The sequence below is a fragment of the Molossus molossus genome, unplaced genomic scaffold, assembly GCF_014108415.1.
Source record: "Molossus molossus isolate mMolMol1 unplaced genomic scaffold, mMolMol1.p scaffold_m16_p_1, whole genome shotgun sequence".
Classification (NCBI taxonomy): domain Eukaryota; kingdom Metazoa; phylum Chordata; class Mammalia; order Chiroptera; family Molossidae; genus Molossus; species Molossus molossus.
This window is the reverse complement of record NW_023425344.1, coordinates 186994607-187007623: the sequence shown is the minus strand read 5'-3', so window position 1 is coordinate 187007623 and position 13017 is coordinate 186994607. Positions and strand designations below refer to the sequence as shown.

Sequence of the window (13017 nt, the reverse complement as noted above, 5' to 3'; positions counted from 1 at the left end):
ATTCTAACTATTCTGACAGGTATGTAGCGATAGCTTAGTGTGGTTTTCATGTACATTTTCCAACTGGCTTATGATGTTCAACATCCTTTCATGTGTTTGTCACCTGTGTATCTTACTGAGTAAAATGTGTCTTTGTGTCTTTTACCTAGATGCTAATTGGGCTGTTTGCTATTTTACTATTTTGAGAGATCTTTACATATTTTAAGTGCTAGTCCTTTGTCAGATATGTGATTTACAAACATTTTCCTCCACTCTGTAGCTTGCTTTTTCAAAAAAACAAACAACTTTTCTTCCTTTCTTTCTTTTTTGGAGAGAGAGGAAGGGAGAGGGAGAGGGAGAGAGAAACATTGATGCGAGAGGGAAACATCAATCGGCTGCCTCCTGCACACCCCCTGCAACCCTCGGGTGCACGGCATGATGCCCCGCCAACCGACCCGCACTGGCCAGGGCTTTAATGTGTTAATAGTCTTTCACAGGAATGTCAAAGTTTTTAAATTTGATGAAGTCCAGTTTATTAAATTTTCAGTGGATAGTGCTTCCGGAGTTGAGTCTAAGCACTTGTCGCCTAGCCCTAGATCCTTAAAATTTTCTTCCTTTTTTCCCCTAAAAGTTACATACAGTTTTACATTTCCCACTTGCAGCTGTGATCCACGTTGAGATGCTCTTTGTATGAGATGTGACGTAGAGGTCTAGGTTTAGTGGGTAACTACAGATGTCCACTTGCTCCAATAACATTTATTTCTGAAAAGATTATACTTTGCCCATTGAATTACTTTTGCACTTTTGTACAAAATCAGTGGGCCGTAGTTTTGTCGGTCTATTTCTGGGTTCTCTGTTTCATTCCACTGGTCCATGTGCCTGTCCCTCTCCGGTGCCACTCAGTCTTGATTACTGTAGCCATAGGATGTCTTGAAAATGGAGTGGACTAATTCCTTTCCCTTTTTTTTTCTTTTGAAAGATTGTGTTAGCTATTCTCTTTCCTTCGCCTTTTCATATGAAGTTTAGATTCATCTTGTCTGCAGCTGTAAAACTAGGATTTTGATAGGAATTGTATTAAACGTGTGTGCCAGTTGGAGAAGTATTGACATCTTTACTACACGGAAACCCTAACGCTTTAACTTTTGTCATTTTCAATTCACTTCAAATGCAGTGAGAATTTGGGGTGCTTGTATTCCCACCATGAGTCCAACCTGAGGGTATGAGAAGGCCACAGCAACAATTCTGGAGCAGTGGGTGTGGTGCAAACACGTGCTGAAACTGTGATGACTTCTCAAGCATGGGAAGTGCCAGAGCTTCTCTGGAAGGAGTGACCCTCTGAACAGCTTTCAGGGACGTGTGGGATTTAGGTGGATGGAGAGGAAAGGAGTCGGTAGAATCTGCTCAGACTGATCCATAGAAACAGTTGAGCTCTTTGCTTCCTAGTCTGCCCTGTCTGGAAGTGCCCTTATCACTGCTATCATGGAACTTGCCTTTCTCTGGCCCTTTTCCAGCTCTGTTAGGTTTTTTTTGAGATACTTCATTGAAGTTGCTCTTCTGAGTGGTGTGTCTGTAGGCAGCATGGGATATTTATGCATTTAAGAAAATGGTATTCTTTTCCGTGGAAATCTTGTTTTGTCCCGTAGTGGCTGTGGTTGCCCCTGTGGACTGTTGTCTTAGGGGGAGGGTCCAGAAGTCATTCCAGTTGTTTAACGTGTCCGTCTTGTGCTTTTCCTAGTTCCCAAATTAAAATCACCTGCTTGCCATACACATGCTTGTTTGCAAATTGCTCCCAATGTTCCGTCTGCCCCTTGTGCCTGCCAAGGTAACGGCTGGTCTCTGGCATCATTTCCAACCTAATGCATCCCAAAGAAAACCATCGCCTGGGTATGTGGGCTTAAGCGCCAGCCCTGCATCTCCGGTTCCAGGAGTGTGCTCACCTTGTTCTCTTCCGATTGGTTATTTTGAGAATTAATTTGCATTGGGCTGTGATCTGAAGAACGTTTCTTCTATTCTTCCTGATGTCTGTCCAATGGAAGTCATTCAGTGTTCATGAATGACTGACATCTGGAATGAACATACAACTTAGTGGGGACCCTACATGGATCCAGGATAATGGCAACCTTCTCTGTTGGTTCCAGGATGGAGAGCCTTACTGAAAACCCTTTGAGGGGAAGTCCGTCTTCAAGGGGAAGTCCTCACTTCCCACGAGGCAGCCTGGGCCTGCACACCGACATTTGGACTCCCCCTATATTTTCAGTTTCTAGTAATATCTAACACAGATTGAATTTAGGAAAACCTTCTGACTTGAGGTACTTGGAGTATCCAGTAAATCTGGAGCATCTTGATGGATTTAAGTAGAACTATTATTTTTCAACTGGCTTATTCAGAGGCGTAGAACTTGGTCTTCAAATTGCCAGACATCTGGAATTCTTGCTCACGTCAGAGTAAATGTAGAATAGGCGTCAATGGCAGAATTCAGTAAAAAACTAAAGCCAGGGTGTGTATGTATACTCTCTAACCTGTTCCTGCTGTGTAGGGAGGTCTGGTGTGCTTGCTCACCCCATAGGTCTGAGACTCACAAATAATGCAGTTTTTTTGGTAAACACGTTTATGGCAGAACAGATGTGATTAAGATCTATTATCTATTGATGAGCTGGCTTCCCTAGGCCAAGGACTCATGGTTCATTGATTTATTTGGACCACCAAACTAACCATGCCTTATTTTTTCACAAGTCTGTCCAGTGGTTTTATATTTTAAAGGAGAATGGATATTTTATGCTAGAAAAGGTTCACTTGAAAGACAGGGCAGAAAATACATAAAAGCATATAAGAGAATTTAAAAATTATATTTAAATGTAAAATTACCATTCTTCACGGGAAGAAGAATTCATTCTATTTTTTTAATTTGAACACATAACGTAAAGTCACTATTTAAACTACAGTTAGCCTTTTTATCTCAAAGTAGCTAAATGGCTTTGTTGCTCATGTGGGAATGGAAATTAGCTTTTGGCATGAGCCACTTGAATTGAAATCAGTTTGTGGGTTGAGTTCCTCTGCTGCTTGACAGATGACATCATTTCCTGTGCTTTTCCCAGTCCTCACTGTTTTGCTAAGATAGGATGAAGCTAAGTTTAACTTCAAATTTTAAAGCAACTATACACCTTTTCCTGACCTACTTAGAATACTGTCCAAATTTTTCACCGAACCATTTCTTTTGTGTACTTGCAAATAGTTTTTTAGTTAAAAAGCGTTTTGGCTGAGATGTTTTAATGGAATCATAGGAGCCTAAAATAACAGTTTGTTTTAATCAATTTCCTGGGTTGCTTGACTTCTATAACAATTCTCCAACAAAGGAGTTATTTCTGCTTTTATACGGGGGGAAATGAAGATAAAAGTACTTTTAATAGCAACCTACTTGGGGCTGTGTGAGTGCTCAGGACACAGTGGGCACATTCCCAGTCTTCGTTGCTGAGCATAGCTCTTAATGTCATCAGGTAGCATGATTACCTAAATAGATGTTAATATTGCAAAGTTTTATACAGCATCTACACATAAACGAGGGCTATGCTGAGCATTTATGGGGATATAACCAACCATCATGATGCTTCCCACTCTCAAGAAGCTTTTAGACAAATGGGCTGGGGATAGGAGACATAACTTTAAAAAATGGTTATATATATACATATATATTGCCCTGGCTGGTTTGACTCAGCGGTTAGAGCATTGGCTCTCAGACCAGAGAGTCCCAGGTTCGGTTCCCGCTCAGGGCATGTGCCTTGGTTGCAGTTCATCCCTGGCCCCCGTTGGGGTCGTGTGGATGGCAACCAGTCAATGTGTCTCTCTCACATCAATGTTTCTCTCTCTCTCTCTTCCTCCCTCTCTCCTTCCTGCTCTATCTGAAGATGGATGCAAAAATGTCCTCGGGTGAGGATAAAAAAAAGGTTATATAGGTTTATCTGAACCGCAGGTCAACGCTCTAACCGCTGAGCAACCGGCCAGGGCGGTTATATAGGTTTAAAAAGGGACATGTAGAGTACTCGGTAGTCAGAGGAAAGAGGGTTCATGTCTACTGGGGGAGAGGGGAGAGAAAAGAAATCAGAAAAGATGAAAGGGTCTTGGAGATAGGTGCAATTTCAGTATTTGGTGAGAACTGTGTATGTTTTATGTTGGGGCTTGAGAGTTAGGGTCAAAGAAGCAAAGAGATAGGCCAAAGAGGGGAGGCCATGAAGAGACGAACACAAACAAAGTGCCTGGCATCTAGGAGGCACGTAGTGGGCACTCAGAAACATTTGTTGAGTGAATGAATGGCTGGTAAGTAGGCCAGGGACCGAGTCATAGGACATACAAGCAGTTTGCAAAGGAGCCCTGGGGGCCTTCCTGGGGAGGACTTTGAATGCTGAGAGATGGACGTCATTCTTACTACCGTAGAGATGCGAGCCTTTGAGGGTATTTCAGTGAGCGTGTGACATGTTCTCGCAAAGGTGCACCACTTTCGCCTTGACTTCGCTTTTTGGTGCTCTGTGCAGGCATAGTAAGCACTGAGTTAGCACACCTTCCTTTTCCTGTTGCCATGCTGAGGTTTGTGTAGCTCCTATGGAAATGGCCCTTTCTCCTCCAGTCAGCGGCTGCTTTTTGATGCTGTGCGGAGCATCCTCACAAGGGCACTGAAGGAGGTGGCTGCTGGAGGCGGCCCCTCTGCTCCTGGGAGAAGATTTGGCCTCTGTGCTCCGGGAAGACTGAGCAGAAGAACAAACATAAGCAGCTGGTTTCTGGCTCTTACACCGAAGAAGGAGTCTCTTCTTATGTAAAATTGTTGAGGCTTTTTCCCTAGGAATTTACTCCCACAGCTCAGAGGACAGGGCCGAGTAAGCCAGACTTCCCATGCCTGGTCCTGGCCTCCTTGTAGAGGGATGTGTCAGCGAGGATTAATGGTGGATTCAGTCAAGCCCTCAGTCTTCTCCAAGTAGGGTAGTTACTGGTTCTGGAGAACTAAGGAACAGCCTAGGATTTTGAGTGTTCTTCGCATGCCTGAATGACTGAAACAGAGACAGCCTAAACCCTCGGGAAACAAGAGCCCGGACCTTGCTGTCCCGCTCATAGGTGTGTAGGTGTCTTTTACTCCAGCTCCTTCTAGGGTCTGCTGGTCTCAGCCTGCCTGTGGTCCCTCTGTGCTGGGCCTTAGAGACCCTACTTCTGCAGGTGACAGTGTGATAAATAATGGATTTCAGACACCACAGGTCTTATTTATTTTAAAGCTACAGTTGAAGCAAGCAGCTCTTTCTAAGCCAAGTCCCGCCTTCTCCATTATCAGGCCATCTCGTTACTAAATGCGGATGTAGGATTTTTCCTTTTTTTTTAAGTTGCCACTCAAATTTCTTCTGACAGAGTTCTTTGGACTTTGTCATTCTGTTTTCCTGGGCACCTACCTGGCGTTCTAAATCTTTTCAAAGAAACATTATTGCGGTGGTAAGCTTGTCTCATATGGTTACTCAAAACACTCCTTTTCTTGGTATAAATGACAGAAATGATGTTGAGTGGCTAAGTTCTGCTAAATGAGGGAAGTCATTTAGCATGCTTAGAGTCAACATCAAAGAAGCAATTACTGTGTATGGTAAATTATTTCACACACAAAGGATAACATGTTTAGCATTGTCAGTCAGGCTACTTTTGTATACATATATGAATCTTGATAAATTATCTAGTTTCTCTTTAAATCACTACAAATCAACTTCTGTGAACTGTTGCAGTCTAGGGACTTCAGTTGCAAAATTGAATCATCTTTGTTTCGTTTTTCCTTTTCCAGTCCAGCACTGTAATATCCGCTGTATGAATGGAGGCAGCTGCAGCGACGACCACTGCATATGTCAGAAAGGATACATGGGGACTCACTGTGGGCAGCGTAAGTAAACCTCAGATACACGTGCTCTCACTGTTAATCCATGGAGGCAGACATGGAGACCCAGAGAATACAGGTATAAGCACTGATGGATTCTCATTGATTACCTGAGACATGACATTTTCACAGATGTCCAGTGACTCTTTTTTTAATTGCTCACCTGAGGATATTTTTCTTTTTATCATATGATAGAGTGGGAGGGAGGAAGAGAGAGCGAGAGACAGACACAGAGAGAAACATCGATATGATAGAGCCACATCAACTGGCTGCCTCCCTCACGACCCGACTAGGGCTGGGGACACACCGCAACCGAGGTACATGCCCTTGATCAGGATTGAACTCACAACTGATTGGTCCACGGGCCAGTGCTCTAATTGCTGAGTCAAACCGGCCAGGGCAATGTCCAGTGACTCTTTTAGGTAAACAGGTCACTTACCCAGCACACTTAGCACCCAATTTCTGACAGGTACCTTGGGGATGGGTGGTTTTATTCATTTCCCTCTCCCATTTATCCTCATAACCCCTCTTACCTCATCCCTTTGACTGACAATCACCAGCGAAGGTGCAGAATTGTTCGTTCCAGCTGTATACCTTCCATTGCTGAACCTCTGCACCTGAATTTTCCAGAAGCATCTCATATAAAGTGTTTCAAAAATCAGTCTCATCTTTCTCCTCAACATGTCCTTTCTCGTAATCAGCGGTGTCTGCCTCTCTCTTGTTTTCCAGTCTAGATTCTGCTACTCCAATGGGTATCACACGGAGTTCAGTCTTGGTTCATTCATGAACACTGTTTATTGTGCAAACACTGTTTGCTCTTTATTAGTCCCTGTGCTTTGCAGAAGACAAAAATGCCTTTTAAAAAGCTTATATACTTTTTTATTATACCAAGGCAAAGACATTTACCCTGCAGAAAATTGGAAAAAGTTCAAAAATGTAAAAAATAAAATTATCCATAACCCCATCATTTCACATATTAACTTTAGTCTTTTAATGCATATTTGGTACATGAAATCTTCTCCTGTGCATACATTTTCATACTACTTTTCCACTAAATATTCCACTGGAAGTATGTTCCCTGTTACTAAACTTTTAAAAATGCATTTTAATGGTTGCATAATACTTCATTATGTAGAAGTTTTACTGTTTATTTAATAAATTCTTACTGATAGGCATTTATTCATGTTGTTTGCAATTTTTGCCATTGTATATGTAGTTGTTACGATTACTCTTACTATTAAAAATAACCTACAATGTGTATAACGCCCTCGTGACTGCCCACACACTGCAGTGACTGAGTCTCGTGCAGCCCACCACAGTTCCACGGGAAGGCGGGACAACCTCCCCAGTGTGGGCGCCCTTGAGCTGAGTCTTGGCGGTCGGCTAGGAGTTCACTTGTGAGAAGGTGGGAGATGGGCCTTCCGGGCAGATGGCCAGCATAGGCCAAAGTACTGGACCATGACCAAGCAGGCGCTGTGGTTTTGCTAAGCCTCAGTGCGAAGGGAAGTGAGGGGAAGGGAGAGAAGGTGGGAACGGAGGTCATGGGTCAGGTTTTAGGGTCTCTCTGCACACCATGTCTCTGTCCAAAGTAGAGCCAGGGAAGGGGAGTGGATACCACAACCACACCCAGAGCAACCGCATGCATCTGTGGTTATCTACTCTGTGCTTACTACGTGCTGGGCGCATTTTCAGACCATTGACATGTATTAACTCATTTATTACAGCAACGGCCCTGAGCTCCTGTGAGTTTCAAGTACAACAATGATTAGACATTTAAGTAACTTATGAAGTGATTCCCCCAATAAGTCTAGTACCCACCTGACACCATGCAGTTATTATAATATTATCAGCTGTGTCCCTTATGCTGTACTTTACATCCTCACGACTGCTTTAATAATTGGCAATTGTATGTCCTAATTCCTTCCCCATTTTCACCCATTCCCTTAGTCACCCCCCACCTGGCAACCATCAAAATGTTCTCTGTATCTTTGAGTTCGGTAACGTCTTTTATAAACTACCATTTTGTTTTATTTTTTAAAATTTATCTTTATTGTTGAAAGTATTACAGATGTCTCTTCCTTTTCCCCCCATTGACCCCTTTGTCCCTGCTCCCACCCCACCCCGCCTGTGTGGTACTATTGTCTGTGTCCATTGGCTACGTATGTACGTTTTTTGGTTTATCTCTTCCCACCGCCCCTCCCCTCCTCCTCGTTACCTCGTCCCCCTCCCCCTGAGGTTTAGATCAGAACTGAAAGCATTGCTTAGAGCTTCTGGAAAAGAAACTGTCAGCATTAACACAGGCACAAACTCACCTCTTCCAGGCAGTTTACCCAAGTTGACCGAGGGCTGTCCAAGGAGCTGGAACTGTAGAGTAACTGTTTAAAACACATACCAGGGCGACTCTTTAGATGTTTCATTATCATTGTCGGTTCAGGGGGCAGTGCGTGTTACTCCGTTAGCCAGGCTAAGGGAAAGCTTCTCAGCTTCTCTCTCCTTCTTTTCCAGCGGTCTGTGACAGCGGCTGTCTCAACGGAGGCAGGTGCGTGGCCCCCAATCGCTGTGCGTGCACTTACGGCTTCACGGGACCCCAGTGTGAACGAGGTAACCTTTAAAGTGAGCTGGTATAGAGATGTTCTGGTGGCTGAAACTGTTATTGACTTAAACACACAGTGGGTTTGTGTGGCTACTTCATGACTTTTGCCAAACTTTGAGGGGCTTTTCGAATGGTCACTGGGAAGGTTCCTAGGGTGACAAGAGAGTGGCCCTAAATCTATGTGTGTTATTCAGTAATTCTTTCCGGTGGACTCCAGGAGGCAATAGTGAGCATCAGTACCAGATGGCATCAAGGTAAAAGGAGAACTTTCCATAAGGGTAATGCTTGAGTTCATTATTATTCTAGTAAATCAGAGAAATAATGGGTCTGAACAAAACATCTGCATGGAAAGAGAAGAATTTAGGATGAAGAAAAACACACCTACAAATCTATTAGGGCCTGTTGGAGGCACTACCGACATACAAGCTCAGCAATCAGAATTCATGTGGAAACATCGTGTCTGCTGCTGCAGGTGTGTGGCTTTCTGGGTGCTCACTGCAGCCTGCCGAGGGGGTGGTCATCCTCACTTCTGCGTTTGAGAAGGTTGAACACATTCATATGATATGAGATGTATGGAGATATGTGACGTGCTTGCATTTCCTGCCCACCCTCTGAACTATGGCATTTTTGATCACCTTGTGTCCACAGTCATGGCCATTTTTCTTACCATTCCTAGTTGTTTAAGTGAAGGTTCGGAGGGTTCATTTCATACAAAGCTGCAAAAATACCCATGAAGAGTATTCACTGAAAAATACTCATGAACATTTTAAACTGCAACCATGACTTTTATCCAATGTTGTCTAAAGATCTTTTGATTCTAAGACGGAAAGTAAAGATTCAGTAGTAGATGTTCAGTCTATGTTATTTAAAAACAAAGAGCAGAGAGTGGTATATGAGAAATTGTTCTCTGTTTCTATTTGTACCAATTCACTTACACAGTTATTTGCTGATAAAGCAAGAATACATGTTTTAACAAGTGACTCTGGGTGAATTCATGATCACTGGATACCTCACCTTGTATCTCTGCCGATAAACCACTGTGTGCTGCTGACGTGGTGGATGCATTGAGGGCTCTCGGCCTGCACAGTGCAGTTGATTCCATGTTGGAGTCCTTTCCTGTTTTTTTTTTTAAATATATATATTTTTTATCCTCACCCGAGGACATTTTTTGCATTTATCTTCAGACAGAGCAGGAGGGGGAGGGAAGGGAGAGAGAGAGAGAAACATCGATGTGAGAGACTCATTGAGTGGTTGCCACCCGCACAACCCCAACCAGGGCCGGGGACACACTGCAGCCGAGGTACGTGCTCTTAGCGGGAACTGAACCCGGGACTCTCCGGTCCGCAGGCTGATGCTCTAACCACTGAGCAAAACTGGCCAGGTCTGGAGCCCTTTCTTAAAACTGTTTCTCTTCACCACTTGCATAGATGTATTTTTATTGACTTGGAGCTAATATTCATCAAATGCTATCCAGAGTAATAAAGACAAATATTTCGATTAGGTAGTATCATTCTGTGGCCTTGTTATTTACTCAATGAAGATGTAGGACTTAAATTGTTGAGATTAAAACAGTTCATGTGTAACTTGAGACAAAGTGTGTAAAAATAATTTCGAGATGATAATACTAGGTTCAATTTGTTTTAGAAAAAAATCACTAATAAGATGAAATTATAGGCCATTTTACATCTAAGAAAATGACTAATAATTTTCTGCAAAGGATATTGATGCTCCTAGTTTGGGTATTGATAATAACACAATCTAAAATAAAGAAGGTATGGTGTCTAGCTATTCCAAAGTTATTTCTTTAACGACTTGCTTTTTTGACTAAGAAATGACGTGAATGGGTTAAGTCACTAAACTACCAATTAGAAGTGGTACATTACACTTACCTGGCAGGGGAGATGCCAGGATCACGAAGGTGGTTTCCCCAGGGTGAGGCTTGTCCATTGCACTCCGGGTGTGCTGACCCCTGCGATTTCCCCAAGGGTGGGAAACTCCACTGCACAATTCGTGGGGGACTGTGTTTGCGTTCTCCCCTGAAAAAAAGTGGCGTATTACTCAGGGGTTTCTCCAACGTTTGGAGTGTCTGTAAATGCTCACCTCCTGAAATTTGCACTGAGGTTAAATATATGTTGCTCCCACAGGATCCTCACGGTATCTAAATAAAATTGGTCCCTAAATGGCAGATTTTCAGGCATTTGCAGTAGTTGAGATTGGGAACAGGAAGAAGGCTTTCTTTAATCATTACCTTTTGCCTGCTCCACCCACGAATATAGTCCAGGACCTTCCATGGGAGGGGTGACACATGAGTATAATTTCCTTCATTAGACTCCCATTACACCACTTGGGAGAGGGGAGTCTTTCAGATTCTAGAATTGTATCTCCATTGATAGACTCTTCACTGTTTTCTGCTCTTGTGAAAGTCATCAGATTACTTCTTTAAAGAATAGAGGCAATATGTCCTTTTACTCAAATGTATGTTTGTGATTTCCAGAGTCGTTAATAAAAACATAGAACCGTCAGGACGAACGCCTACCGACGTGTAGGCGCATGGTCAGGATGACTTCTGATGGTCAGTTAGTGTACTGAATACCTTGCTTATTACCTAGGCTGGTTTCTTAAGTTGCTTAACTACCTAGGCTAATTGTAATATGTTTTCATTGGGATGTGACTTTTTATTTAAAAAAATGAACTCTCAGGAAGGCTTTACTAATTTCCTCTCTTCCTTCCAGGAGGCTGAGCTGGTGCTCCTGCATTTTTCCTTAGCGCTCTCTGCACCCCTCTTTTTATAGGACACGCACATGGTATTGAAGCAGGTTTTCATGTCCCCCCACCCCACTGGAGAGGAAGCTCTTCAGCAGCAACTATGGTTTCATATTATTATTTCTCCCTGATGCATGGCACATAATACACGTGGGACTGGACTTTTTTTTAAAGCACCAGAAACCCTGGAGATATGATGATCAGATATGAATAAGCATCACCTGGGAGTAATTGCTGTGTGCTCACTTGTGACAATCCTGGGTATGTCTCATTGGTTTTATGATATGCACAGCTTACAGTGTTGATGCCTAATTGAATTTGGCCCCATCTTTTACAAGCATGATTTTTTTAGCGACACGAGGCTGTCATTTTTCAGTTGGCAAGGATGCAGAAAAGAAGGCATGTTCTGACCCAGACCAAGGAGCAGTGAACACACAAAACACCAACAGCTTCCTGTCATGATGTAGTACACAGAGAAGGGAACACAAAATGTCAGCTACAACTCCTGCTTAGAATAAGCAGCTCTGTCCCTGAGAAATCTTGGAACTATTATACACCTGTAACGACCCCAGAGAGCCAATACGAGCGTGGAATACACTTTGGGGACAATCCTGGCAGGTTCTGGCTCACTTCAACCAGTGAGTGAATCTTAATCCATGAACATAGTGGTTTGGTTTGTGGTGGAGATGAACAGCGGATGCATGTTTGAATTCTGAATCACAACATTCACTCAGCAAGTGCAATGAGGTTAGGAAGCCAATTTATCTTCCTTGTAGCTTTTAGCCAGTAAACTGAATATTTAAAAAAAAAAGTTTTGTGACTCATCAGCCTCACTGGGCAGGTAACAGTGACACTATTTCCAGTCTCTACACTTAGAGGAAGAAAAGCAAGGGCCTGAGATGTGTTGGACTTACATTTTTACCTTCCGATTGTGAGTGCCTTTGGTTGCCTTCTTCAGCTTGCCCCAGTCTCCACCACTCCCTGTTGTAACACCTCCTGCCATTTAGTTGTTTAGCTTGCTTCCAAGCCCTTGTGAGCTTTGGAGTTTCCTGCTTCCTGCCATGTTCTCTATCAAAGATGGAATCACTTTTATTTTCTTTTATACCCTAAGTTTCTTTCATTGTTCTTCCTCTTATAGTTATTTTCTATAAATTTATATTTATGCATTATGGTTTTCCTGACCCCCCCTCCCCCCGCCATGTTGCCTTCTGGTTGGGCCTTGATTAATCAGGAAGACTAATCGTTGCCTAAGCTCAGTGGTGCAGTATGTTAGCATTTAGCATTTGTTATGAGTATTGAAATGAGGTCAGTGCCTGTTTTGGCAATGACAACACAAGCTAGTTTGTATTGCCATGGTTACTGTCAACAAGGCTGTGTGGAATCCCACTTTCTCTTGCCATCTTGCCTCAAAATGCAGACCATTTAAAATCTTGTGAAATCCTCTTATATTAAACACAGTGAATCATGTGAGTGGAGGAGGCTCCTCAAGGTAATGAAAAAAGAGAGAGCGATGGAGCTAGACCTAAACTTGGCGATGGGGAGGGATCATGATGACTAAGCTTGAGGAAGGAGTCAAGAACAGAAGGACACTGGGACAACACCAAGAGAACCAGGAGAGCGTTGAGCCAAAGAAGCCAAACGCAAGAAGCCGTTCAAGAAATAGCTTGGCAATCGTTCGACTCTTCAAAGGGTCAAGAAAGAATGAAAATCACAAAGAGGCCCTTTGATAGAGCAAGAGCTGATGGGTACTGGGTACTCAGAGTGTGCCAGGCATGTGCTGAACTCTGTA

The 13017-nt window shown here is 43.1% G+C and overlaps 1 protein-coding gene and 1 non-coding gene across 2 annotated transcripts in view; both read left to right on the top strand.

Moving 5' to 3' along the window:
• The window catches only part of FBN1 (fibrillin 1), a 298186-nt gene that overhangs the window by 101051 nt on the left and 184118 nt on the right, over nt 1–13017 (top strand). Inside the window, exons 7-8 of the mRNA XM_036261442.1 lie at nt 5783–5878; nt 8378–8473. Of these exons, the coding sequence (XP_036117335.1) occupies nt 5783–5878; nt 8378–8473 (192 nt within the window). The remainder of the gene's footprint in view (nt 1–5782; nt 5879–8377; nt 8474–13017) is intronic.
• LOC118622597 lies at nt 10347–10504 on the top strand. The gene has a single exon (XR_004958092.1). It is a non-coding gene; the product is annotated as a U1 spliceosomal RNA (small nuclear RNA).